Raw genomic sequence first — 26,758 nt, forward strand, 5'->3', positions numbered from 1 at the left:
CGAAGCATTTTATTTTTTAACCCGACTGTCGTATCTTCACAAAAAATTATATCGTGTGAAATATTGTCCGTATATTCCAGTTTTGAGCACCCTTTACAATCGTTTTACTATTTCCTGTGGCTTTGATATGCTATTGTAAACATGAATTTATACAATGATTTTTTCGTGAACAGATGACTCTTATTTATTATATTTCACATTAATCTGTGTGGTTATAATTTTTTCATTTCTTTAAGTAATTTGATAAACTCTGAGCACAAGTTGGAATTGTTCTTATGGTTTCGTTTTGGCAGGATAATTTTGTGGCTCCGTTCATTTTAAGAACTGGGTTATATCGCAAGCCGCCTTTTCTTCTTTTGCTGATACTCCTTTCATTGAGAAGCGTTTGTGTATTGGGTAATTTTTTTAGACACCTGATAGACGCTCTTTAAACAATCTGCGGCCAAAAGATTTTATTTCAATCTATATCTCATTTACTCCAAGATATATCAAATGTACGGTTAATATATGCCAATCGAAAAATGAAAGTGAGAAGAAAGCAAAGTTTTAACTTATATCGCGATAAATTAAGAACATGATATTAGCACTAAATCTTATATTTATATACAAAATATTTTCTTGGGACCCCCCATCCCCAACCTGCAATTTTCAAGTAGGCGTAATATTTAACGGAACATATTGATTATATTCAATTTTATTACTTGAATTTTTCGAGCTGATACCACAAACGTACGTTCGGAATATCAGGTGGTTTAACAAGCCTCCATACCTATTGATTTAATTATCTTATTAATCCATAACTTTTGATCAATCAGAAAGTTTAATTACCCTCTCCATTAAAGTGTCCTCATCATCGCAAACATCGACATCGGTTTCATTTCCATCCACGAATAAAACTTCCGTCGCATTTTTGTTTCTCTCATTAGTATTAAACAAATCCGAATGATTCTTCTGCACAAAAATCATCTTATCGAGAATTAAAATTAAATTATCTATAATTATATATATTTTATCAATTTAAAAATGTAAGTAATAACTCGTGCTTGTGTTCTCCTAACCTGCTACTTCAGAATCTTCCGGATCAACGAATGATTTATAATTTTTTTCAAATCCACTGCTATAAATTTCCAAAAATTCAACGTCAGTTTTATAATTTTTTTCTTCCGGTTCTGGAGGCGAACAGCAACAGTTCATTTTTTCATTTTTTTTTTTTCTTTAAATCATGATATATATTTTAACATTTTTTCCCCAACACACGAAATGTTTTTACACACTTATAAATTTCTGTTGATAAGGAAGAGCTCGCATCTGCAATTTGAGTTTCGTTGTATTCGTCGTTTGTTCAGATGGCGCAGTTTTAATTATGTTTTTTTTACAAACACCTGCCAGAAAAAATCTCAAAAAATATTCCTATAAAATCTGTTCACAAAAAAAATATTTGCTTCAAAATGTACAACAATAAACGTCAAATCTGATTATCTTTGCGATAAGAGATATCAAGATTACTTAAATTATCGAATGCTTGGTTGGTACTCACATTGCTCACTGAATTTTTATATTTTTCAACTTAGCGATATTGGTCGAAAATGTTTAACGAGACAAGGATAATAATTGTCGGTGCGGGAGCTGCTGGAATTTCAGCTGCTTGCAGATTATATGAAAATGGCTTGCAGAATATTACAGTCTTAGAAGCCAAAGATCGAATTGGTGGTAGAATAAATACTCAAGAATTTGGTATGTCAACTTTTTTTGCTATTTTCATTCAAAAAGTTTATCATTAATTAACTAGTAAAAATTAGGGGATAATGTAGTGGAGCTTGGAGCCCAATGGGTCCATGGGCAGAAGAACAATGTCGTATATGATCTTGTTTCTCAATATAATTTATTGGACTCTTCAAGAAATTTACAAACCTTTTCATCATACGTATTTGCTACACCTAAGGGAAAGATAATTCCAAAAGCTGTCAGCAGCGAAGCTCTAAATCTATATTCTTCTATTGCTCATAAAAGGCTTCAAGAAACAGATAGTGTAGAACAGAATTATGGAAGTTATTTTGTTAATGAGTAAGTTTACTTTTTTATTTATCAAAATTTTTGTAACAAAATATTATCTACAAATGCATCAATGTCGCTTTCTCTGAACCATGCTTGCAATACCGGATGCAGATCTGAATTAATTACCATTTGAACATCTTTATCTGATACAATACATCTAGTCCGATTGTTGCAGCATTGATTCTTGACAAATTCATACCTTAGTAGGGAGTAGATATATTTTACATATTTAGCATCTAGATGTGTCTCAAATTTATAAGGATTTGTTGCATTGTTATTAAGTTTTTCAATATACTTTTTAGTTAAAATTGGAACAATATAGTTTACCTATAAAGTAAGCATATTTTAGAAATTATAGAAAAAAATATGCAATTTTTAGCAATTCCATGGATAAATTAGTTACCTGTTTAAAACAATCGTCTATGAATTCTTCGGCCCTACTATATACATACTTTTCTTGTTCTTGAAGCATTAATACTCCGATTTTTGGCTTCTTAGATCTGAAAACCTTGGCTATATATTCTGCAGCTTCTTGCCCATCTTCGGCAAATGTTAACATAACTATACTGCCATATGATTTTTCAGTCTATAAATACAAAGAGTAATTGTTTATTTCCAATTTCTTTTTTATATAACTTCATTTAAAATTTAACGAACATATTTTGTTATCTTGCTTGCTTGTTTATCCACTCTTATGCATTCTGAACACTTATCTTCTTGTTTGCTTTGATTGCTTAACTCTGCTAATGGACTTAATACCAAGGGAACTCTTGGCAGACTGTCTGGTTTAATTATTGTATCCTCTGCAATTAAAACAATAATAGTATTTTTTGATGGTACTTGTTTAACATTACGTACCATCTGTATTTTTTTTTTGAGACAGATTGCTAACTAAATCATTAATATAATCCTTAATTTGATTAATTATATCTAGCCTTTCAATCTTTTGCAAGACGATCAAAATTTTATCAAGCGTTGCTACTGGGCTCTGAACATATGCTAATAATACATAATATGTTGGATCTTGCAAACCTTTAAAATCATAATCTATACACTAAAAAGAAGATAAATCTATTAATTTGTAATCATAAAATTGTCATAATTTATACTCACTCGTATTTGTTCTGTTGTTAATTCTAAATGAGCAGCAAATTCTTGCCAACCACTGTACATTTTTCCTGTAGCTGTGGCACTTAATAAAAGACATAATTTTTGCAATGTTGCCTTTCCTATATTTTCAAATAAATAAGCAGCATGAATTTTTGATGCTGCTCTTTGCAGATTTAAAACCAAAGTATCCAAATTTGGTGGTGCTTCTACTTCATTCCTAAGTTTCTCCAAATCTGGGTCAATGTTTCTGGAATTTGTATGTTTTATATAAAAAAATATTAACAAACATTTACCTATATATTGTTATATATTAATTAGATATAAACTTTTGTTTTCTACCTTGAATTGTACATTTTGTTCTTAGGTGATTCTAAGGACCAAAATGTGAGACATTTAATTTGATATGACAATTTTTTATTTATTCCATGATTACTGTTGGTATCACTGTCAGCATGCATGTTCCCCACTACTCTGTTTATATCAAGGTTGGTGAATCATGCCCCAAACTGGTTTGTCTGCCAAGATTCAAATGTATTAATTGAAGCTTAACTATATTATTTGAATATACCTTAATATAGTATTTAAAGGACAGTTAATATATTGGAAATATTTGTGAATTTTTTCAGATTCTACAAAAATATAAAAGAAAATCCTGTAATTGAACTAAATGAAGCTAAACAATTTTTAGATTGGATAGAAAAATTTGATAATTCTCTACAATGTAGTGATTCTTGGTTTGATGTTTCTGCAAAAGGTCTTAGGGAATATTGGGAGTGTGATGGAGATCCATTGTTAAACTGGAAAGATAGGGGATATAAGACAGTATTTGAAATTTTAATGGTAAATATTTGTTTTATCAAGTTTAAGTTTTATATTTTAATTGACTTTATCTGTTTCAGAAAGCATTTCCTAATTCACCTAAAGCTTTACCTATATTGAAGAAAGTAGAATTTAATAAAGAGGTATACAGTATAGATTATCATGCACCAAATGAAATTGTTGTTAAAACAGCTGATGGAATGAAATATTCTGCAAATCATGTGATATTTACAGCATCTTTGGGTGTTTTGAAAGATAGACAATCGACTATGTTCCACCCATTTTTACCTTCAAGAAAACAGCTTGCTATTAAAGTATTTGTGAGATATTACTTTTAATATCTATATTAAATGAAAATACAAATTTTCTATATTTTTTGTTTCAGAGTTTAAATATTGGTACAGCAAATAAAATATTTTTAGAATTTCCCCATCAATGGTGGGAACCAAATAGTGCTGGATTCTGCATGATCTGGCCAGAAGAAGAAAAATTAGACTTTTTAAAAACCAATAAAGTTATGGGCTAATTTAATCAAAGAATCATTTGTTTTTTGTTATCTTAATAATACAATATTTTTTATAGGATAGCCAATGGTTACTCGATGTATTTCAATTTTTTACTGTTGATTATCAGCCAAGAGTCTTGTGTGCTTGGATTTGTGGCCCTAATGCACGATACATTGAATCATTACCAGACTGCACAATTCTTGATGGATTATCTACTTTATTAGAGACGTTCCTCGGAAAAACTTATAATGTTGTCAAACCCGATAGAATGCTTCGGTAAATGTCTTAACATAATTAGTTTTGTACTTTAACAAATTAAAAAATTTCCGATTATTACTTGATGCAAAGGTCAAAATGGTTTATGGATAAGCATATTCGTGGATCCTACACTTTTTTGAGCATGACTTCTGAGGAATTAAACGTTCGACCAAGAGACTTGGCAGAACCTATCACGGATGCTCGTGGTAAACCGGTATGCATCGATTGATTATTAGATATATGCAGAATGTAAAAACAATTATTTAAATCAAAATAAATTTACTGTTAGATACTGATGTTTGCCGGTGAAGCTACTGATGATCATTATTTCTCAACTGTTCATGGAGCAGTTGGGAGTGGTTTCCGAGAAGCGGACAGATTAATTCATCATTACAGGTAAACGTATGATTATTATTAAATCTTTCTCAGACACAGTGTAGATATTTGATTTTTTGTATTAAAATTTTATGTTTTAACAGTTTTTAATTATGTTTTGGTTTTAAATGACAATTTTAAGACTGATCTACAGGTGCTCTGTTTTTTTTACTAAATTAAACATTTTTCATTTATTTTTACACCCTGTGCTTCTATTGATTCGCATGCTTTTTCATAGGCAATTAAAATCACATCTTTAACCAAATCTACATTCTTCATAATAAATGGATTATGGTAAAATTCAAATACATACAAATATTTCACATATAATAAAATGCTTAAAATTGTATACAAAGTACTATATGTAATATATTAAGAATATAGCACGTTGATTTTTGTCGAATGTGGTATTACATTGTAAACATGTTGTGTAATAAGTAGAATTAGAGCAAAGAGAATATATTTTTGTGAGATACTGCATGTTAGTTAAGCTTCTTTATAAACATTGAAAAATCCTAGTTGCTTTCTTTCCAAAGAATTTTTCACCAATTCGCGTGGTTGATTAAGGCAGGTCATTATGAACTTCAATAGCAGAGGAAGAACATTATGTATTATAAATCAACCACAAAGAACGAGAATAATTATAGTAGGAGCTGGAATGGCTGGTATAGCAGCGGCTAAAACTTTGGAGGATAATAATTTCAGGGATTATTTGCTATTGGAAGGTAATATTTTTTTAAATAAAAATTATTTATTTCGTAATTAATTAAATATAACATAAAATAAATATACAGCTCAAGAACAAGTTGGCGGTCGAATAAACACAATAAACTGGAATCAAACTTGGATAGATTGTGGTGCACAATTTTTGCATGGGAACCAGAGCAAATTGGCGGAAATTTGTTACAAAAATCATTTATTGTCTGCTCAACAAGCGAAGGATGGCGAAGGAATTTTTCTGTTACCTGATGGCACCGAAGTACCTCAAAAATTTGTGTATGAAATCGACGATCTAATTCGCGATGCTTTGGAGGAATGCGAGGATAGTAAAAGAGGTGAAATTATACAACAGCAATATGGGAATATTGGCACTTATCTAAAAGCCTGTCTAAAGTTAAATTTGTGCCAAAAAAACGAATCTTTAATGATTAGAAAAATCAAGCGACAGATATTCGATTGGAATGTTAAGTTTTTAATGATCGATAATTCTTGTTTTACACTTGAGGAATTATCGGTAAAACATTGGGGAAAATTTAAAGTAAATTATTTATATAAAATCTCAACACAATATTAATAAAACCAATATAATAATTTACACGCAAAAAAATAGTTTGTAGGTGGTCCAGAACATCTGCTGTTCAAGCATGGGTACCAGGCTTTAACAAGAACTCTTACTGATGGGATAAATAAGAAGAATATAAAACTAAATACTGTAGTTGATAATATCACTTTTAAAAAGATTCTCAGTAACGATGAACCTCCGATATCAGTGACTCTGTCAAATAAATCGCAGATTCTTTCGGATTGTATAATTATTACATGTTCTCTGGGTTACTTGAAAGAGAATCATAAAAGAATGTTTGGCTCTTCTTTACCTTCAAGTTGGAGTCAGGCAATTAATAGCCTCGGCTTTGGTGTCATAAATAAAATATTTCTTTATTTTGATGAGCCTTGGTGGGACTTAAATGCTAAAGGATTTCAATTCATGTGGCCCGAAGACTTTAATTCTCTCGGTGAAAAACTCGCTGCCTGGACCAGGTACCTTACAGGATTTGACTATTTTACAGAATATTCCTGGTGTACTTCTTGGCTGGGTTGGTGGTGAAGGAGCCTACATTATTGAGGAACTGAGCGAGAAGGTAGTAGCATTGGATTGTATGAAGTTGATAAGATATTATTTAAAACGTGATAATATACCTGAGCCAAAAATGTGCAAACACACGAAATGGTACAAAAATAAGTTTATAAGAGGAAGTTATAGTCACATTACCACTAAGTGCGATGATCTTGATATTACTCCAGCCGTTTTAGCCGAGCCTTGTTGGCTAAAAATTGCTCAAAATGGATGTATTAAAGTAAGTAACCAAAAATCTTAATTAAAATGAATAGATAATGAAAATAAAAATTTCAGAATGTTCCAGTGATGATGTTAGCTGGGGAGGCAACTCACGAAAGTTTTTATTCTACTACTCATGGTGCTTATGAGACAGGGGTGAATCAAGCTCAAAAGTTTTTAAACTACTACAGTCAACAGATTTGATACTTTATATTTCTTGTGCAATATATACAGAGTTAATAATATTTTCCACAATCTTTATACATATATAAATAATATATTGTTTAGCTCTCTACAACAATCAATCATTCAATATGAATTATTTCAATTAATTTCTCTTTTAATTTCTTTATAATGCTTTATTATTTTTATATAAATTTATAAGTCTTTCGGCTTCTCTCCAACCAGTTTCGATCGCTCCGTGAACGGTCGAGTAGCTAATCGGATTTGTGGCTTCTCCAGCAAACATAACTCTCTGAAAAAATAAGGCGTACATTATAATGTTATTTGTATCGTTTAAAACACCTTTCTCGCATATCTTACTGGTATATTATTTATAACAATTGGTTCGGATAATTCTTGAGCCGATGCGCCAGTTTTTTCAGTCTCAGGGCTGCGATAGCTATAAACTCCTTTAAAGTGTGGATTCGAATACCATTTACTCCTAAAAAAGTAATTAAAAGTTGCAGAATATCAATCTTCATATACATTTATCATTTTTCTTACCTGATTAAGTCGGTAGCCTCTGTTATATTATAATCTTTTCCTAAAAATTTATACAACAGACCCATAGTGTGATTATAAACCAATTCTTTAGGCAGTTTTTCCATTTCGCGCATTCCTTTTCCAGACACCCATCCAAGTAATAGTTGGGGCTTATATTGAACAGGCCCAAATCCTATCAAACTGAGCATCCACCTTTTTTCCGGCTAAAGTGAGTAAAATGAGATTGAATGAAGGAAAATTATTTATTGTATATAATTATACATACATCAGCCTCTAACTCTTTCTTATCCTGCTCAGACCACAGGAATAAAAATCCAGAAGTATTTCCAGTGGTATCCCACCAAGGCTCGTCAAAAGACAAAAATAACTTTCCTGCTACTCCAAATTGAACTCCCTAATTAGTTTGCATTGGGATTTTAGTAAATTAATTATTAATAAAACCATCAATTACATAAATCAATTTTACCTTAATACTGTTAACTTTTGTATTGCTCAAAGGAGGAGTAAATAGAGTTTCATAATTTGCCTTCAAGACACCTAAAGATGGAGTAAAAATAACATGATCAACGATGAGCTCTTTTCCATCACTTGTGGTAATTGTAATTTTTCCATTTTGATCAGTGTAATCAATTTTCTTCACTTCTGTGTTCAAAAGCGTTTTATTTAAAACAGGTAATTCCTTAATTGGGTCTGGAATTTTTTTCTGTTGGCCATATAATAAGATAATTAGAATCACATTAATAGCTTGGTACAATTAAAATGTTTTTTAATTAACCATTAGGATTTCCAGAATGGTACCATATCCTCGTTCCTTCCAGTTAATTAAAATATCACCTTCGCAGCATTGGTCAGGCCAGTATCCTGCTATCGAAACATCGTCCCATGAATCCGACGAATCATAACTAGTTTGTATCAGATCAGTGAGATACAGAATTTCACTCTTCATAGTTTGATTTATTTCTGGATGCTCGGCGAAATATGTTTCAAATCTATGAAGTGAATTTATTCCATTAGAATTTGGTCAATCAACCTAGGCATGACAAAGTCATACAGTCCAAGTGCCTAAGAAATTTTCTTGCTGAGGAATCATCAGTTTTTAGAGAATACAAATGAATGGATGTATACATCATCAAAATATGAACCTACGTAAGTTGATTTGAACTAATTAGAAACCAAGTTGACACTTAAATAAATCTCGACTCTTCAATACAATTTTAGAGTAAAAGTTGTTTTGTCTCATAATTAATCTCACTTTTAGCCCTTGGATCACTCTTGACCCTGTCACGCCTTGATTACATCAGATATTTGCTGAATTAGTTTATAATAATATACTCGTGATTAAAGAATTCTCCGAGAGTGTTATTGACCCATGCAGAGAGATTTAAAGGAACGTCATAGAAGCGTTGGTTAGAAAGCTAATATGGATTTCGAAATTTCAGGATCCATTTCGATTCCACTGGAGTCATAGAGGAACCTATATTTTCCCTCCATGGAAACGTGCTCCAATAAACCTAATGGCTCGGCAAGATTAAACACAACATTATTCACTTCCCCGTGAACCCATTGCGCTCCAAGGTCGACAACGTAATTCCCTACAACGAATACTTAGCATAAATATAAATTATGATAAAAAGCCTTCCAAGTGCTTCAAAGAAAACATAATTGTTATAAAAATACTAGTCTTTATTTTGAAAGTAATATAACGATTAATAATAGAATTCTAATATTTAAAACTTATATAATAATTAGACCTTAAAATTAAAGTTTCGATACCTTAGCTGGTTTAGAGTTAAAAATCTTACCAAACTGAGTCGTGTGGACTCTTCCCCCGATTCTATTCTCAGCTTCTATTATGATAACATTTTCAAATCCATTGTCAAGTAATTTTGATGCCGCGGATATTCCGGAAGGACCAGCACCAATAACCGCTATTTTTGGAGAATTCTCGTCGGCCAAACCTTGCTGAACGAGGATAAACAGGAAGACAAACCAAGAAAGCTGCATGATTTTTCTAAAAATCACCAGAAATAAAGTTAAAAAATTGAAAAAACTTGTACACATTCGAAAATCAAAACCTTGTCTAATAATAAAAATTTAACACACTGTATAGATTGGATATCAACGAACATATTAAAATAAGAAGAAAAAAGATTAAGACAGTAAACGAAATCTTATATATTAATGAAATAGATGGAGATGGCTTATAAATATAAATATGAAATTTTGAAAATATTTGTGAATAAAAAGAGACGCGATAGCGAAAGAGACTAACTGGCTTAAAGGAAGGCCTAGAGAAGACTGATTTAGTGACTGATCCTCATCATTAATAATAGTATCCAACAGATAACAATCGAGCTGCTGGATGCAAAAGTTCTCCAAAAATTCATCTCGGTTCATCAAAGGTCATTGCTGGCTGGCGTGAACATAATCTGCCTTTCACGTATAATTATTACGTAAAAACAATCGTATCAATAATGTCCATTGGATTTTTCCGATACAGCTATGCAAAATAATTTTTTTCTAACTTATCTAACGCAAATACAAAATTTCAAGGATCTTCACGAAGTGCCACTTGGGTGATGCGATAGTGGATATATCTGCAAAATGGATCAATTATTAATACAGAGTTATCAATTAAAAAAAATATATGATAGGAAGGAAGTCTAACTAAACCGATTTTTCTGCATGCTATCTTTTTAGTGGTGTAACCTTGACCCATGACCTTGCTGAGCTTCATAAATACTGGATCACAGGTCACAAAGACGAGCCACGGATATCCACCTCTCTACATAATAATAATAATGGCCTTTCACTCAAAGTTTACTAGCAACCTGCTATGCATCGTTTTCTTTCTCACAGTGACCTTAGGCTCTCCGAAAAATTCAGGTTACTTATTTATTATTTATATACTTTTTCGATCGCTTTCATCCTTCTCGTTTTATTTTATTTTATTTTTTTTAATAATCGCCCCAACCTGCATAGCCCATACTTCAGCTTCAACACAGTTTTCTCAATTCGTTTCATCTTTCTTGTGTTTATTCTGATATTTTTAATTAAGTATCATTTCTACCAATTGCTTGTTGTGATAATTAAATAAGGATTGTGGTTTTAGATGCTTCAAAAAGGAGCCATAGCAGCTCGGACAGAATAACCGTAAGTCCAAATAATCCTTTTTTAAAACAAGAATGGACACACACCTATACCTTATAGGGATAATCCTTTTTTAATCACCACAGCTAATCCTCTGGCACAACTAATTAAGAGCAATGGCAAGCAAATAATTTGTTGTCTTTTCTTTCTTAAACAATTGCTTGATAAAGAGATTTACACTAAAAGAATTATATTTATTATTACAGTTTACACTCACAATCCTTTTCTTGTACCTGAAACTCCAACACGAATTGACAATGCTGAATACAAAATTCCACTTGAAGGTGATTTGACAGTCATCATTGTTGAGATTCCTGGCTCAAGCGAGAAGCTGAAAAATAAGATAAATGTGAATAGGCCATCTCCAGCTCAAAATGTACCGTTTAAAGCCGAAGATGCTTCACATTCAATCCATCTGTGCCAACTAAATTTGGTGGAGCAGACATTGATGAAGGATCAACCGATAGTTATAAAGCTAAATCTGATAGCAGCAAGTTCTAATTAAAGATAAACCAATTAATAAATATTTATTGTTTTTTCTAATGTTTATATTCTTTCAGAATGCGAGGAATATAATAAAGAGATTATGGGTCAGTCGGAAGGATTATCTTTGACTGGTACAAATGGAGGAGTTATTACAGTGGATAATGATAAATGCACAAATTCACAAGGATTCGTTTCTGGAGGAACACCAACAACTTTTGGTGAATTCCCCTCATATGGTGGCACTGGGTAAACGATCTATAACAGGAAACTTTACATTGTACTGTGGTGGCAGCTTAATTTCTCACTCCTGGGTACTTACTGCTGCACACTGTACTTATGGACCAAAGTAATGAGCTTATTTATTTAAAATATTTTTGAAAATATGTATAAGATGGTTGCTGAAAACAAACTCTTCTTCCAGTGGAAGCCCAAATGCCGCACGTATAGGTTTTCAAAAATTAAACGATGCATTAGGTATTGCTACTGGAATTAAAAGAATAGTGAGACATCCAACTTACAAGCCTCCTGCTATGTATGCAGATATTGCACTTGTCGAGTTGCAAGATCCTGTTACTTTTAGCCACTCAATAAGACCTGCCTGCCTTTATCAAAAATACGATAGTGTACCCACAAGAGCTTGGGTCACTGGTTGGGGCGCTCAAGAATTCGGTATTGAAATAAATTATATATCCCTAGATTATATTTAATAATTTAGACAGTATAGCTTTGTCTTTGCTTTCCTTATGAATTCGAAAGTACAAAAGTTATATTTTTATTTTGGTAGTCTTGATATTAATATAAATACTGAAATCTAATTTATACAACTTAAAGGAGGAGATCGCAGTACCGAGCTTAGAAAGGCATTTCTCGACATAATTTGATAATGTACAATGTTCCATCAGACACAATGGTTCATTGTCTGTTCCACATGGAATTGCACCCAGTATGATCTGTGCTGGAGATCCTCAAAATAATTGGACCAGAGACACTTGTTCTGGAGATTCTGGTGGGCCAATACAAATTGCTCATCCAAACCATATTTGCCTTTTTCAAGTAATTGGAATTACCAGCTTTGGTGAAGGTTGCGCCGTTGTAAATTCTCCAGGGGTTTATACAAGAGTTTCCCATTATTTAGACTGGATAGAAGGCATTGTTTGGCCATAAAAGTTATTGAAATTATTTAATTACTTTTTTAAGGTAAAAAATACTTTTTATTCTTTCACTAATAATTGCTATAATTATCATTAAATTATTATGAAAATGAGTAACGATGACTTATGATGTTTCTTTTTCCTTAGTGTACCATAAACTTAAAAAACAGCTGTTTTTTTAATTGACTAGAGAATAAAAGTTTAAGCTATTTAAGAAATCAGTCGGTTTTAGTGAAAGAAATCAGTATTAAAGTCATGATACTTTGGCATCGTGTATTGTTCTCCAAGTAAGTCCGTTACCATAAGGACCATGCATGGATGGAAACATAACATTCCACCAGCTCCTATAGAAAAGAAAGAAAAGTTATTATCTGTTTAGAAAATAAATTCTTAAGCTTTAATCAATTTATACCTTCCGGACAATCCTAAAAATAACCTCCAGTTTTCTCTTGAACCTAAATTATATGGATTTTCGTACACTTTTCCCAAAGCTTTGTACTTCTCTGTTTCTGTAGAATTTATGCGAGCTTCTATACTGGTTTCACCTCTGGTGATTAGGCCTGCATGCCACCAGGTCAATGCACCTAGAGCAACGAATGTAGCAACGCAAATTAAGGCAGCAAAAATAATTACTTTTCTCTTCCACTCTCTCTCCTTATTCTCCTCAGCTAGTCTTGCTATTTCAGCTAACTCTTCTTTGCTTAAATGGTCCATTGATTCCATCTGGAAAAAAATTGGAGATTACAACAGTATATTATTGGAAGAATTCTTTAACATGATACGTACTATTGGAATGATTTCAGAATTATTAATGCGTACTGGATGGCCATCTAACTCTGGTTCTTGAGGATAAAAAATTTCTTGATATGCGATTTCTGCTCCAAATATCATTATAAATAAAACACCAGTTACTGTAAATGCCATATACTGAAAAAAGTGCCTGTGGTTGAAGTGTCCAACACAATTATTTAACCATGCTGCATTTTTCTAATAAGAAAAACAATATCTGCAAAAGTATTTGAATTAAATTGAAAATTAAGAAAAAAAGGATACGACAGTGATGATCCATTTTCAATATGCATCTGTTGCATACTGAACAATGATGAGTCCTAGGTGGTTTTGGTTTTATGCATTTTTTACAAATACTAACAGCCTCTGGGATAAGACCACCCTGTGGAGGATATCCAGCTGGATACTTTAACACCCATATAATAATGGAAGCAGACATTCATTAACAGCCAGTTTCCCAATTATCAACAAAACTATTGTAAGAGATGGACTTTTTTCCCAATAATATGGTAGTCCAATCCAATATGCTATGTACACAATACACACAGTCAGTAGACCCACCATTACTACAAAAACCTATTAACTAACATATTTAGTAAAGATTTTTCAGAAAGAATTATAGCTTTAACACTTATATGAGGAATAAATTGACAATACTTACAGGTCCTAAACAGGCAGTAAAATTTTCCACAAACCAAAATATTGGTTCCATTAAAACATCGCAAGCATAATTCCAGCTCATAAATTCATTGTAAAATAAGGATTTGCATATTATTTGAAAACGATACCAACGTTGCTTTAAACTAATTCTAGGAAAATAAAAAATCAAAGATATAAAAAAGAAAATATCTTATCTTGGCAGAAACTCACCTAATGATCTTTGGTATTTTTTGCAATGGACCAATGGACCTTAGCCATTTTTCTTTTTAAATTGAATAGTTCTTTATACAAATTGCGAAAAATGTCACAGAAAGCGCTTCTAAGAAAATGTCAAATTGACGAACGTTTTTCAAATGAAACTTTATACATAGCATACCATATTGACATTTATGAATTTTCTCCATATTTTCACCTATATTTAATTATCATTTTTCTCTAACGATAGCAAATGTAAAAAATTAATATATCATTGAAATGAATTATAAACATTACAGGGGTGAACTCAATTGTATATTGGGGCAAAACTTTTCTTAGGTTAGAACCAGGTTAGAACTGATAGGTTGGATTGGAAATACATCAGGAGAAGTTGGATTTGGAATGGTAGAGTCAGGAAGAGTTGGAATACTTAGAATTCAGAATAGCGCCCTCTAACTACTATTAATACACCAAAAGTGTATGTAAAATTTAAAAAGATAATTTATTAAACTCAACTCTTCCAGTTCTTAAATCAATAATTTATTTTAATGAAAAAAGTCTCTTAAATGTTATTTCACATACTGAATATTTTTATAAAAATTCTCTTTCAGCTGTTAAAAATTTGTTAATTATATTTTCAATGGTTTAAAAATAACTTTTTAATCTTGCATAATTAAAAGAATTATATATTACACACAAATTATAAACACATGAAAATATTATGTACCAGCATGTGTGTGAAGGATAAATCAAGGATGTATAATTTTTATTAAAACATAACAGTTTTGTCTTATTATTCAGATATTAATACAATTATTAAATTACGGAGGTATGCCAAGAGTTTTCTTAACAAGCTTCTGTGCAACTCTCTCAAATTCAGCTCGGTCTTCCCTCCACATTTTTGCAGCATCAACATTTGCTCCACTTTCATCATTGGGTTCTGCCAACATGCTTACTACACTTAATAAAATCTTTTCTACACTTTGTACTGGACTCCATCTCTCAGCACTACTTTCATATCCCATAGGGTCGTCTCCTGGCGCATGTAATATACTTATACATACTCTGCCATCTGCATATACTACAAAAATATATCAAATTATTTTTTGTTTTCTATATCTCATAATAAGTAAAATAACTTCGTACTATTAGGATGAAACATTTCACAAGTAAATTGCATTTTTGGTGGGCTCAAAGGATAGTCTGGTGGAAATACAAGTTTTGCTGGGAAAAACACCTCCTTCAAAACATGTTCCTTCTGGTCCACTGTTAAAAAATAATTACCTTCAGTAAAAACAAATAGTACTGATTGAACCCTACATTATTACATACGTGATTAAAGCTTCCCATTCAAAGAAATTTTCTTCATTTATTGGACCAGCAATGATTCCTTCTGGTGGATTCAGGGTCAACTCTATAAATTCAATACACTATTTATATAATTATATTGGTAGATTAAGAAGGTTAGTTTACACAATACGAGTAAATTGTTATTTTATAAGAGAAATGTAACAAATTTAACGACACCTTTGTACTCTGCCATCAAGCGCCTTAACGCTGATCCGGCCCATTTTCCTTTTTTTTCACTCAATTCTTTACCAGAGAATGTATTACACCATTTTAACACAATTTCATGACTCTTGTCAAGTAAAAATTGATATTGATTGAATCATTGAAATTGAAGAAATGAGCACGTCAGCCAACGTCAGTAGGGGCGCGATGGGGCGCGAGGGCCGAGGAGTCCGAGCCTCCGAGGACAGCCGATTCTGCCGGGAAGGGAGGAGGGGACGATAGCAGTCTCGCCAGTCCCTCTTCTATAATTTAAAAACTCAAAGATGTATGATTGGACAAATTTACCATACTTTCCTTTTACAGATAAAATGGGATTGGAAATTTTCTTACTGTTCTTATAGTACCGTCCAGAGGACAGTCTTCGTAGATGGCGTTACGGTAGACGGCTTCGGGCTTAAGAGGGGAGTTTCTGTGACCCCTGGCCTAGGTTCAGTTCAGTTGTATTCGGAGTTGTGTTCGTTGTATTGTTAGATTTTAGAGCCAGTTGTAGGCGTCATCATGGTGCGTAGGAATTTCCGTTTTTGAGGGGACCAGTTTTGCCTTTAATTGACAAATACGTAGCATTTAACTTATTATGCTAATTATCGTCAATAAACCTAATTTCGAGAAAGAATGGGGAAAGAAATCGGGAAAGTTCGGGCATAGTTTTTGAGTTGGACTTACGTTTACAATGTCGAATGGGGAAAACGCCTTCTCCCTAGGTCGAAGGACAAAAAGAACATCAAGAAGTGGAATTTTTGCGTTTATTTTTCTACTCATTTGCAATTCTCTATCTGGAATTTTTGTGGCTGATGCTGGAGAAGCAGATCAGTGTCCCATAAAATGCTCCTGTCTCGGGAATATAGTTGATTGCAGGGATTTGAAACTCAACGAAGCACCTAGTGGTCTACCACCATGGACTGAAACACTGTGAGTAAATAATATCAGACCTTTCTCGTTTTTGATCACAATGAACCCCAATACAATAGATCCTCTCTTCCAAAGAATATTCCTTCTATTATTCGTCCGTCTATTCTCCTTTTTTTCATATACCACCCCACCCTTTTTTTTCTCATTCTAGTCTTCCTTGCTCACACAGACATATTTGAGCCTATATATAAATACATATTGATGTAATTTCTGAAAATAATGCCTATAATTTTCCATTCTTATTAAATTTATTTTTTATACATTACAATATATTAAGTTTTGTTCCAATTGATTTTGATTATTAATTATAAATGTGAGTTTGTTTGAGTGAATATATTTCTTCTTTAAAGTTTTAATTATTGCTCAAATTTTGTAGTTTCTTATTGTTGTTTTTAAGTTTTATTAAGAAATTGTCATGCTATAGTAAATATTAATTTTTATCATGGGTATATTAGTAAATTAATGTGTTAGTGTTTCATGTTCCTTTTTTTATTCCAACTTAATAATTTACAAGTTAAATGACACTATCGATTGTAAAATAATCGAGTGAAGATAAGATAAAGCTTAAACCTAATATAGAGTTTTTAATAAATATTTTCTTTAATTTATTCACCAATTCATTATATATACAGCTAAATGTCAAGCTATTAAAATAAATTTAAAACAATAAAATTAGAGAAAACATTGTGTCCTGTGAAATTTAGTATCAATATAACAAAACAATTGACTAAGTAACTCTATAATGCAAGCTTCCTTTGGTAAATGTATGATTGGAACAATTTGGTCATTAAACAATGATCTAGCAGTATCAGTTATTAGATATGGTTTAGCCAACTGATATTTAATGTCCCATGATCACTAATGGGCATAAAGTAAATACTTATTGTTCAATTCTTCTATTGATATTCTATTTTTTAATTTTCATTATAAAAAAACAAAATTTAATGAAATAATATTATTACACATAAAGGTATTGGACAAAATGAAGGCTCAATTTTTAAACAAATTTTATTAGTACAATTCGTTACAAAGAGCAATCTAGGACTGGCTTACCACAGACACTAAAGAAATAACTTTGGCTTGTGACATTCCTAAAAAAAACTATGCCTAAAGCTTCGAACCCCATGGGCGCTTTTTAAAATAAAAACAAAAACAAATGTTCCGTACCAGACTTCGCAGGATAGCATTCAAATCGGCTGTTATTATAATGACAAACAGGCGGTTGTATTCCAGGGATGTGCCATCAATCGATAAGCCCCCAATTCCGCATAAATATTTCTCTCAGAAACTTCCAGGCGTTCTGACCATGACGAGTTATTACCCTTTAACAACTCGCACGGATGGACCTATCTTTTCATGAGCTCGATGTCCAAACAGCCACACTATCACTGTATACATTGATCCATGTGTTCACACAATACGATCGTGGCAGCCCAGAAAACCACAACGACGATGCAACCTCGAACAATTACAAAATCCGCCTAAAGATTTCACGGTTCTTAAAAACAAAACGCCGAACCTAATTCGGCTACAAAAATATATTGAGTTCAAGTCTCTCTGAATTCAATGGAATTTGTCTCTATTTAAATATTTATTTAAAAATAAATTTAAAAAAAAAATTCAATCTGTATATTAAGTCTAAATAATTTGTATTCATAAGCAATGAGAATTGTTTGATTTACAAAAAATTAAAAATTAAACTACCTGAGTAGGATTCTAATACCATATATAGTTCTTTCTGAAGGCTATTGACCATTGTCAGTTTTTATACCTCACAGTCAAGGATATCTACCTCTGAATAGGGATAATTCATTTCTTAGAACCTTTACATTTATCTCTCCATTGAATAAAAAAGGAAATATTGGATTTCTTTTCAATCTACAAATAACTAATTTTTTTTTTTAGTGATGTGAGTGTCAATAGACTAGGAGATGGACTTCAGACTTGCTCTATCTAACAATGATACATTAAAAGTACTGAAAGTGAACAAGAACCAATTGACAAAAGTTCCAGATTTAACGTTTGCACCAAACTTATATCGTCTTTCATTGTTAGTAGATGTTACATTTAATGATAAATTTCTCAACTCATTAAAATTTCGTATTATTTTTTATAAAAAAAATCTGTTGTAGATCGCATAACTCAATTACCAGTATAAATGGTACTGCATTACTGACATTACCAAATCTTATAAATTTGGATTTAAGTGGAAATAATATAACAGTTTTACAGAGGGGATTCTTTTGGCTCCTAATCAGCTATTGCATCTGTAAGTATGTTTTTTAATCAATTGCAGGAAGTAACAAAACAAAAAATTTTTAATAAGTGGCATTTTTTCAGACACTTAAATTCAAATCAAATAAAAATAATAGAAAATGGCTCTTTGGATAATCTAACTTCATTGGAGGAGCTTCGCTTAAATAAAAATCATCTAACTCACATAAAAGATTTATTCTCTAATCTTAAAAGACTGCGTATATTGTAAGCATCAAATGATAATAACCATATTTTATAGATTTTAATGAGTAGAATATAATTTAATTAGGTTTTTTTTTGCAGAGAATTAAATAGAAATGAGTTGCGGCAGATTCGTGGCTTAAGCTTTAAAGGCTTGGAGAACTGGAGGAACTGCGTTTGACAAAAAATAAAATTGATAAATTGGAGGATGGAGCATTTTATCCACTGCCAAATTTGTTTTACTTACAGCTTGATTTTAATCAGCTAACTTCAGTAAAAAAAAGGAGGACTTTGGGGACTAAATCACTGGACAAATTAACGTTATCTCATAATAGAATTTCTATGATTGACCATCAAGCATGGGAAAGTTGTAGGAATATCACAGAATTGTAAGTATTATTATAAACAAATAAATAATTATGTTTTGAGTTAAAATGCATTGAATATTTGTACATAATTGATGATAAATTTTTATTTACAGGGATTTATCACACAATGAATTCACTTCTATTGAACGAGATGCTTTTGAATTTTGGATAAGTTAGAGACCCTAAATTTTGATCATAATCAAATAACATACATTTCCGATACAGCATTTAGGTTTACACCAAATTTGCGCGTGTTGTAAGTGATTATAAAATATTGATAATCTTACTTTCAATGTATTTATTACCATGTATTAATTTATACTCTGTCTTCTCAAGGGAACTCAATGCAAATAGAATTTCCTATACAGTGGAAGATACAACAAAGCATTTGGTCCATTAGGGAATTTATTTAAATTGGGACTAGCACATAATAGAATAAAGTCTGTCAATCAAAAAGCTTTTGTTGGTTTAAGAAACGTTACTGAATTGGATCTTACTGGCAATAATATAACAAACATTCAGGAAAATGCTTTTGATTCTATGCCAAATTTAATCAAACTCAAAATGAATTCAAGTAAGGGCTTTTATTTTCAATTTTCATTGAATAATTTGAATAATTCCACTTTACAGTTTAATTTTATAAACAAATTTTTTCAGGATCCTTGGTATGTGACTGTGGTTTACAATGGTTAAGTGTGTGGTTAAGGAGAAATATGCTTAGCAGCGACGCTAAAGTCCATTGTGGATATCCTGCCTGGCTTGAAAGGATGCCATTAACTCAACTTCATCATACCAATTTTACTTGTGGTAATTACTAAAATATTATTTTTTGTGAGAAATTTGTATTATTAGATTTATGATTTGAACATACCTTAGTTCCTATGTTATAAAAATTGTACTAAATTTGCAGACGATTATCCTAAGCCAAGGATAATCCAAGAACCTGTAGGTCAAATGAGTATCAAAGGTGATAATGTAACACTTGTATGTCGAGCGAACAGCACAGCAAATGCTCCACTTCACTTTACCTGGAAACATGACAATGTTGAGATGAAAAAGAGAGATTTCCAAAATGACGTATCCACTTCTGAGAATGGAGTGACAGAAGTAACTTCCACATTGACTATCTTCAATGTAACTCATGCCCATGCTGGCAAATATCAGTGCATGGTTACTAATAATTATGGAACAACATATTCTGCTAAAGTCAAATTGAGTGTTCTGAGTATGTATCTATTTGAAATGAAAATAGCTCAAAAATACTGAAAGTCCATTCATTATATTAATTTTTCTCTTTTTACAGTTTTTCCTTCCTTCTCAAAAATTCCAAAAGACATAGAAGTAATGGCTGGAAGTACTGCAAACCTGGAATGCTCAGCAGAAGGTCTTCCAGCCCCTCAAATAGCTTGGCAAAAAAGATGGTGGTAATGATTTTCCAGCGGCACGAGAAAGGAGAATGTACATGATGCCAACTGATGATGTATTATTTATCATTAATGCCAAAGCAGCTGATGGTGGAATTTATTCCTGTACTGCACAGAATCTTGCAGGATTAATAATTGCCAATGCTACACTTACTATACTAGGTATATTTATGGAAAATTATTTTGCTCTAAATACACATTTTTATATGAAAATAATTTCTGGTTTAAATTTAGAGACGCCATCCTCGTAAAGCCTATGGAAAATAAAGAAATAACAGTTGGCGGTTCAATTGTCTTGGAGTGTATGGCTGGAGGTTCACCCAAACCAAAATTGTCTTGGCGCAAAGACGGCAGTCCATTGCAAGCGACAGAAAGGCATTTTTTCACTGCCGAAGATCAATTGCTAATAATTGTCAACACTATTCTGAGCGATGCTGGCAGTTACGAGTGTGAGATGACCAATTCTCAGGGTACCGTGGTTGATGCATCAAACCTCACTGTTAATCCGGGTAAATATTTTTTTGTAATCGATTGTTTATATTATTAATAATTTTTTCATAAGCTTATTGTTTATTTCATTTATTTAGCTCCAAGCTCATTGGTTAACGAAGATGATATATTAGGCTTGATAATAATTACCGTTGTGTGTTGCGCCGTTGGTACATCAGTGGTATGGGTGGTAATTATTTATCAGACTAGACGTCGCTTAAGTGCTTCGCACAATACCAATTCACAGCCGGTTACTTCCATTTTACCCATTGTCACGGAAACACAAACCCATTTATTTCTGGACACGAGTTCTCAGCATAGCAAAGACAGTGGAACTGGAGATAGTACAAACCCTAGCAGTGATCAGCTTCAACTGTGTCTACCTGGTATTAAAACATTATATTTATTGTCATTTATTTTCAAGTAACATTGATTTAGCTTAACGGGATCCCTCACGCGTGCTTTACCGACAGTACAAGTCAATAAACATTTCGTTTAATAAAAGTCAAATGCGAACCAAATTGCAAAAACGGGCTTCTTTATGACAAGGTGCCAATTCTAACGAGTCAATCCAGCTTAAAAAAACTCAAATCGGATGAAGAATAACGCTGTACCACTGTCCCGGGTTCTTGAAATGGAAATAACCAAAAGTAACCTCTCTTCAAGAACGCGGCACAATGGTACAGCGTTATTTTTCAACTAATTTGAGTGTTTTTAAGTTCGTTTGACTCGTTAGGGACTGGCACATTATCCTACAAATGCCCGATTGTTCAATTTGCTTCGCATTTGAATTATATTAACTTAATTGTTTATTGACTTGTACTGTCGGTAAAGCACGCGTGAGGGATCCCGTTAACGGGATCCCTCACGCTTGCTTTACTGACACTACAAGTCAATAAACAATTAGTTTAATAAAATTCAAAATGCGAAGCAAATTGAACAAACGGGCGTCTTTAGGACAAGGTGCCAGTCCTAATGAGTCAAACGAGTTTAAAAACACTCAAATCGGATGAAAAATAACGCTCTACACCACTGCCCCGCGTTCTTGAAGAGAGGTTACTTTTGGTTATGTTCACTTCAAGAAAGCGGGGGCAGTGGTAGAGCGTTATTTTTCATCCGATTTGAGTGTTTTTAAACTCGTTTGACTCATTAGGACTGGCACCTTGTCCTAAAGACGCCCGTTTGTTCAATTTGCTTCGCATTTGAATTTTATTAAACTAATTGTTTATTGACTTGTAGTGTCAGTAAAGCAAGCGTGAGGAACCCCATTAAATTGAGTTTATTTTGATAAATAATCTGTATTTTTTTTAGAAGAAGCTATGGCCCGTCAAATAAACAGTGAAGACGAAACAGCAATTGTAACGGTTGGCGATCCCCTTTTACATTACACAAATCACGAACGAAAATTGCCCAAGGATAGTGACGAATATGAGGTATAAGAACCTGCACTACAGAAAGAGTAACGTAGGCAATGAAAAGTGATATTTTGCACAATTGACAGAAATTATGCGTAATTTGAAAAGTGCATATTTAATCATCAACGTTGCATTTAATAAATGGGTAAATTCACTCGTCGAATCCACTGAAACTTATCAAATTCAATTTACTATAAATGGTCACAAATGAAAAGTTTTATCATCCTATATATTTAACAGTGACAGGAAAGCGATATAACGATGGTTCGACGTTGTGGAAATTGGAAAGTAATTTGAAAGTATAATCATATGTAAATATTCGTAGGACTTAGAAACCGATATGTATCGCTATATAATATAGGCCATGACAAATTTTAGGCTTTGTCACAAGAGTATACTATATTAGAAGGCCACACAGCTAAACCAGCCTTTTGTGATAGATATTTATTCTAGAGTTAGTAATTAGATATTTACGGTATTTGACAATTTAACCATACGAGCTAACCGACATGCAGATAGTAGCCCCTATCTCCACCAAAGTGCTGATATATTTTGCGAATTGTCTTCCTTCCTCATCTCGTACGCTATACTTTCCCAACTATATTAATCCTTAATTTTATTTGTTATTGATAATTGCTCATTGAATCGAACTACTTATAAGTTACTTGCTTAATTACAAGATTTGCGCGCAAATATCTTTTAGTATTATATACTTACTAAGCTAGTAACATTCGTTTTGTTGACAATGTATTATTTTTATTATACAAGCAGTGAAGTTGTGCAAATGTTTATTACGTTATTGTTTTATGATTATTTTAAGAGATATACTTTAGAAGAGATTTGGGAAAAGTACGAAAAAACTAGGTGCCTATTGGAAAAACAGTGACCTTATAAAATTAGAAACTTTGGAAAGTAACTTTTAACAAATTTTTTACAGCACTTTGGATAATCTCTGTGTCTTACAAAATGTATATGTATATTTGACAATAGCGTTATATGCAGAAAAGCAAAGAAAGCTTATATAATTATCGATTATCGTAAGCAAGAATGTGTTAGATTTTTAATGTGATTTGTGATAATTTTGTATATATTATATATATGTTATTTGACGAAAATTAAGAATTACGAAATTAACTAAAAAGGAGTTAATCGAGGTGAATTCAATTGAAAAGAAGGCACAAATAATATTCATGCGAACAAAAAACGATAGAATTTGCAGTAATTTGCGATGACAATTGCTTTTTACAAGCAGAAGAAAACGCGAAGAGAGAACATATTTTTCTAAACACTGTTATAGCACGTAACGTGAAAATAACTTCCATAGCTCGTGAACAAAGACTAAGCAAGCCATAACTTCATTTTCATTACAATTATACTAAATGAATAGTTTACAAAGTCTAAGTGGTCTTGGGATATCTCCCAATCGCTGTGCCTGAAAAACTTAAATACTATATTAAGTTCGAAAACAGAAACTGAAGTATTGTTTAAACTGAATAGTTTAGTATGCTGTTCTTATTTATAAATATATGTATACACATATAGCATATGTATATGTAAACAAATTGCTTATTGTGTACCTTTAACTAGTGCGGATTGTGAATGTACAATGTATTGAAAGTGTAATAATTGCGTTTAACCGTCTGATCTTTTTCACGGACTAGTGTTCTCTAGTATAAGAAAATCACAAGGTCTGTTTTTTTTCAATGCACTATTGCATTGGTGCAATAGTAAGATTGAGAAAATATGTTTGTTTTATTTTATCTAATTGTACCAGTACGATAGTGCAGCGAAAAAATCCATAGTTTCCTTCAAGCTTTCAATAAAAATTAGAGCGTCTAGTACATTGAACTACTACACTTAGTGCGATTGCAGCACTTTGAAAAATAATAGAAAATTCTTAGTCACATTGACTAGAAGAATCCTTTATACGATTATCTCGTATTAATGTGCATTAGTTCATGAAAAAGAACAAACCTTATTTTTGTGTAAGAACTGACCCCGTCGTATTCTGTAACTTTAACGAAAATTTTCGGTATCGGTAAGGACCGTCAACGATATATATGTATAGATATTCATTAATCATTGCACAAACCGATATTTGTCATTAACTTCGGCCTAACTATACCGAGATTGTCGACAAGGGTTACAAAATTGCCCTAATGAACTAGGCTATCCAGTTTAGTGCAGTTCAGTATATTGCTAGCTCTTTACTAGTGCAGTGAAAAAGAACATGCCTGATGTATAAGGAATAGAGTTTTAAATGATAACGAGTATTACATTTTGCCACCGAATAAACTCTGCCTGGATTTAGAGCCCTCAAAAAAGCGTTTGATATTATTTATACCAATTATTTGAGTTACATAAAACAAAACTATGCAAATATTATATTTGTAATTAAGGATTTTTACCAAATTAATGACATTGACTAATGCTGATTTTTTTATTATAATTTTTAAAGTAAAAAATAGACTAGTTAGAATGATGCTTTAGATAATGTGTAAAAACAATTCCAAATGGGCTCTATATCGCAAATGATATTTAACGCACGAAGAGAAATATTAGCTAATATTAATTGAAAAGCTATATAAATTGATCACATACAAATCAAAGAATCAATTGACATTAATTGAATATCTCTTTGCAAGTAGTAAATGTTGATCAAGTGAATTATAATTTACCTAAATTGGAGACATTTAAGATCAAATGAAGAAATTAATTAAAACAAATTCTATATTTTACATATTAAGAAAATAATTTTCTTAATAATAGCTTAATAATTCTTAACGTGCGATTGTACTGATAATGCATCTGTTTGATTCAGTATTTCCTTGTTGTTATATAAAGTATTCTGTACAAAATACAAATAATCCCCAATAGCTAAAAGAATGAGTTATTTATTTCACTTATACCACCCTCACCCTGTGGGGTGTGATATGAGTTCATAAGTGTTTGGTCTCCCACTCTCCCCACAATGTTACTCAAGGGAAATAACGGGATCCCTCACGCCTACTTTATCGACAGTTAAAGTGAATAAACAATTAGTTTAATAAAATTCAAATGCGAAGCAAATTGAACAATCGGGCGTTTGTTGGACAATGTGCCAGTCCTAACGAGTTAAACGCACTTAAAAACACTCAAATTAGTTGAAAAATAACGCTGTAGCATTGTGCCGTGTTCTCGAAGAGAGGTTAGTTTTGGTTAGTTCCACTTCAAGAACGCGGGACAGTGGTACAGCGTTATTCTTCATTCGATTTGAGTTTTTTTAAGCTCGATTGACTCGTTAGAATTGGCACATTGTCATAAAGAAGCCCGTTTTTGCAATTTGCTTCGCATTTGACTTTTATTAAACTAATTGTTTATTGACTTGTACTGTCGGTAAAGCACGCGTGAGGGATCCCGTTAAGGGATTCGGGCTGTTTGTCTATATATAGTTTTGAAATAAAATATTTACAATTCGCAAGAAAATAAGCACTATGGAACAGAAATTGTTAACTTTAAAATTTAAATACATGAATAAAACAATAAGTTCTAATAAAAGTTATATCGGCATATTTTGCAATTAATTTGCTATATGAATATGTATTTAACAAAAATTATAAAAATAATCCGCGTATATTGGACTAGCAATTTTTTTGCTAGAAATATCCAATAGTAAAATGCGAATTAATAAATGAAAAGTTAAAACATATGGATAGTATAACCGTGTACAGTTATGAAAATTAGACCAGCATATTTTGTAATTAATCTGCTCTAAAAATATGTATATAATAATATATAAGAAAATCCTT

At 32.0% G+C, this 26,758-nt stretch overlaps 4 protein-coding genes and 3 pseudogenes across 4 annotated transcripts; 3 read left to right on the plus strand and 4 right to left on the minus strand.

The window, feature by feature from the left end:
• Positions 1 to 1,272: 1,272 nt before the first annotated feature.
• Positions 1,273 to 7,392, plus strand: LOC136785070 (uncharacterized). Its single transcript, XM_066746087.1, is given in 13 exon segments — positions 1,273 to 1,734; positions 1,800 to 2,064; positions 3,792 to 4,005; positions 4,065 to 4,298; positions 4,370 to 4,498; positions 4,567 to 4,766; positions 4,839 to 4,962; positions 5,038 to 5,144; positions 5,691 to 5,848; positions 5,918 to 6,381; positions 6,454 to 6,899; positions 6,901 to 7,198; positions 7,255 to 7,392. Coding segments are annotated over 13 exon segments (2,916 nt in total). The 5' UTR covers positions 1,273 to 1,586; the 3' UTR covers positions 7,384 to 7,392.
• LOC136785071 (uncharacterized) lies at positions 1,948 to 3,591 on the minus strand. Its single transcript, XM_066746088.1, has 6 exons — positions 3,505 to 3,591; positions 3,169 to 3,412; positions 2,914 to 3,109; positions 2,713 to 2,858; positions 2,459 to 2,641; positions 1,948 to 2,382 (listed from the first exon to the last, which is right to left on the minus strand). Exons 1-6 carry the CDS (start codon positions 3,516 to 3,518, stop codon positions 2,086 to 2,088), a joined length of 1,080 nt encoding a protein of 359 aa, XP_066602185.1. The 5' UTR covers positions 3,519 to 3,591; the 3' UTR covers positions 1,948 to 2,085.
• On the minus strand, positions 7,366 to 10,488 carry LOC136785072 (spermine oxidase-like; annotated as a pseudogene).
• A 985-nt stretch (positions 10,489 to 11,473) lies between these two features.
• On the plus strand, positions 11,474 to 12,822 carry LOC136785074 (serine protease snake-like). Its single transcript, XM_066746090.1, is given in 6 exon segments — positions 11,474 to 11,545; positions 11,616 to 11,767; positions 11,769 to 11,887; positions 11,963 to 12,210; positions 12,373 to 12,419; positions 12,421 to 12,822. Coding segments are annotated over 5 exon segments (825 nt in total). The 5' UTR covers positions 11,474 to 11,545; positions 11,616 to 11,641; the 3' UTR covers positions 12,706 to 12,822.
• A 70-nt stretch (positions 12,823 to 12,892) lies between these two features.
• LOC136785073 (palmitoyltransferase ZDHHC16-like) lies at positions 12,893 to 14,399 on the minus strand (annotated as a pseudogene).
• Positions 14,400 to 15,085: 686 nt separating this feature from the next.
• LOC136785081 (ubiquitin-conjugating enzyme E2 G2-like) lies at positions 15,086 to 15,942 on the minus strand. Its single transcript, XM_066746100.1, is given in 5 exon segments — positions 15,086 to 15,417; positions 15,483 to 15,570; positions 15,572 to 15,602; positions 15,669 to 15,750; positions 15,864 to 15,942. Coding segments are annotated over 5 exon segments (477 nt in total). The 5' UTR covers positions 15,880 to 15,942; the 3' UTR covers positions 15,086 to 15,157.
• Positions 15,943 to 16,578: 636 nt separating this feature from the next.
• LOC136785083 (leucine-rich repeats and immunoglobulin-like domains protein 3) lies at positions 16,579 to 26,012 on the plus strand (annotated as a pseudogene).
• The last annotated feature ends 746 nt before the right edge of the window (positions 26,013 to 26,758 follow it).

This window comes from Prorops nasuta, unplaced genomic scaffold, assembly GCF_024137725.1.
Source record: "Prorops nasuta isolate Cenicafe-Biocafe unplaced genomic scaffold, Cenicafe_Pnas_1.2 PNAS00145, whole genome shotgun sequence".
NCBI lineage: Eukaryota > Metazoa > Arthropoda > Insecta > Hymenoptera > Bethylidae > Prorops > Prorops nasuta.

Coding starts and splice junctions, on each gene's coding strand:
- LOC136785071 (XM_066746088.1), bottom strand. Junction 2,859..2,913: donor TCAAAAAAAAAATACAGATG/GTACGTAATGTT, acceptor TTTTAATTGCAG/AGGATACAATAATTAAACCA. Junction 2,383..2,458: donor TAGACGATTGTTTTAAACAG/GTAACTAATTTA, acceptor CTTACTTTATAG/GTAAACTATATTGTTCCAAT.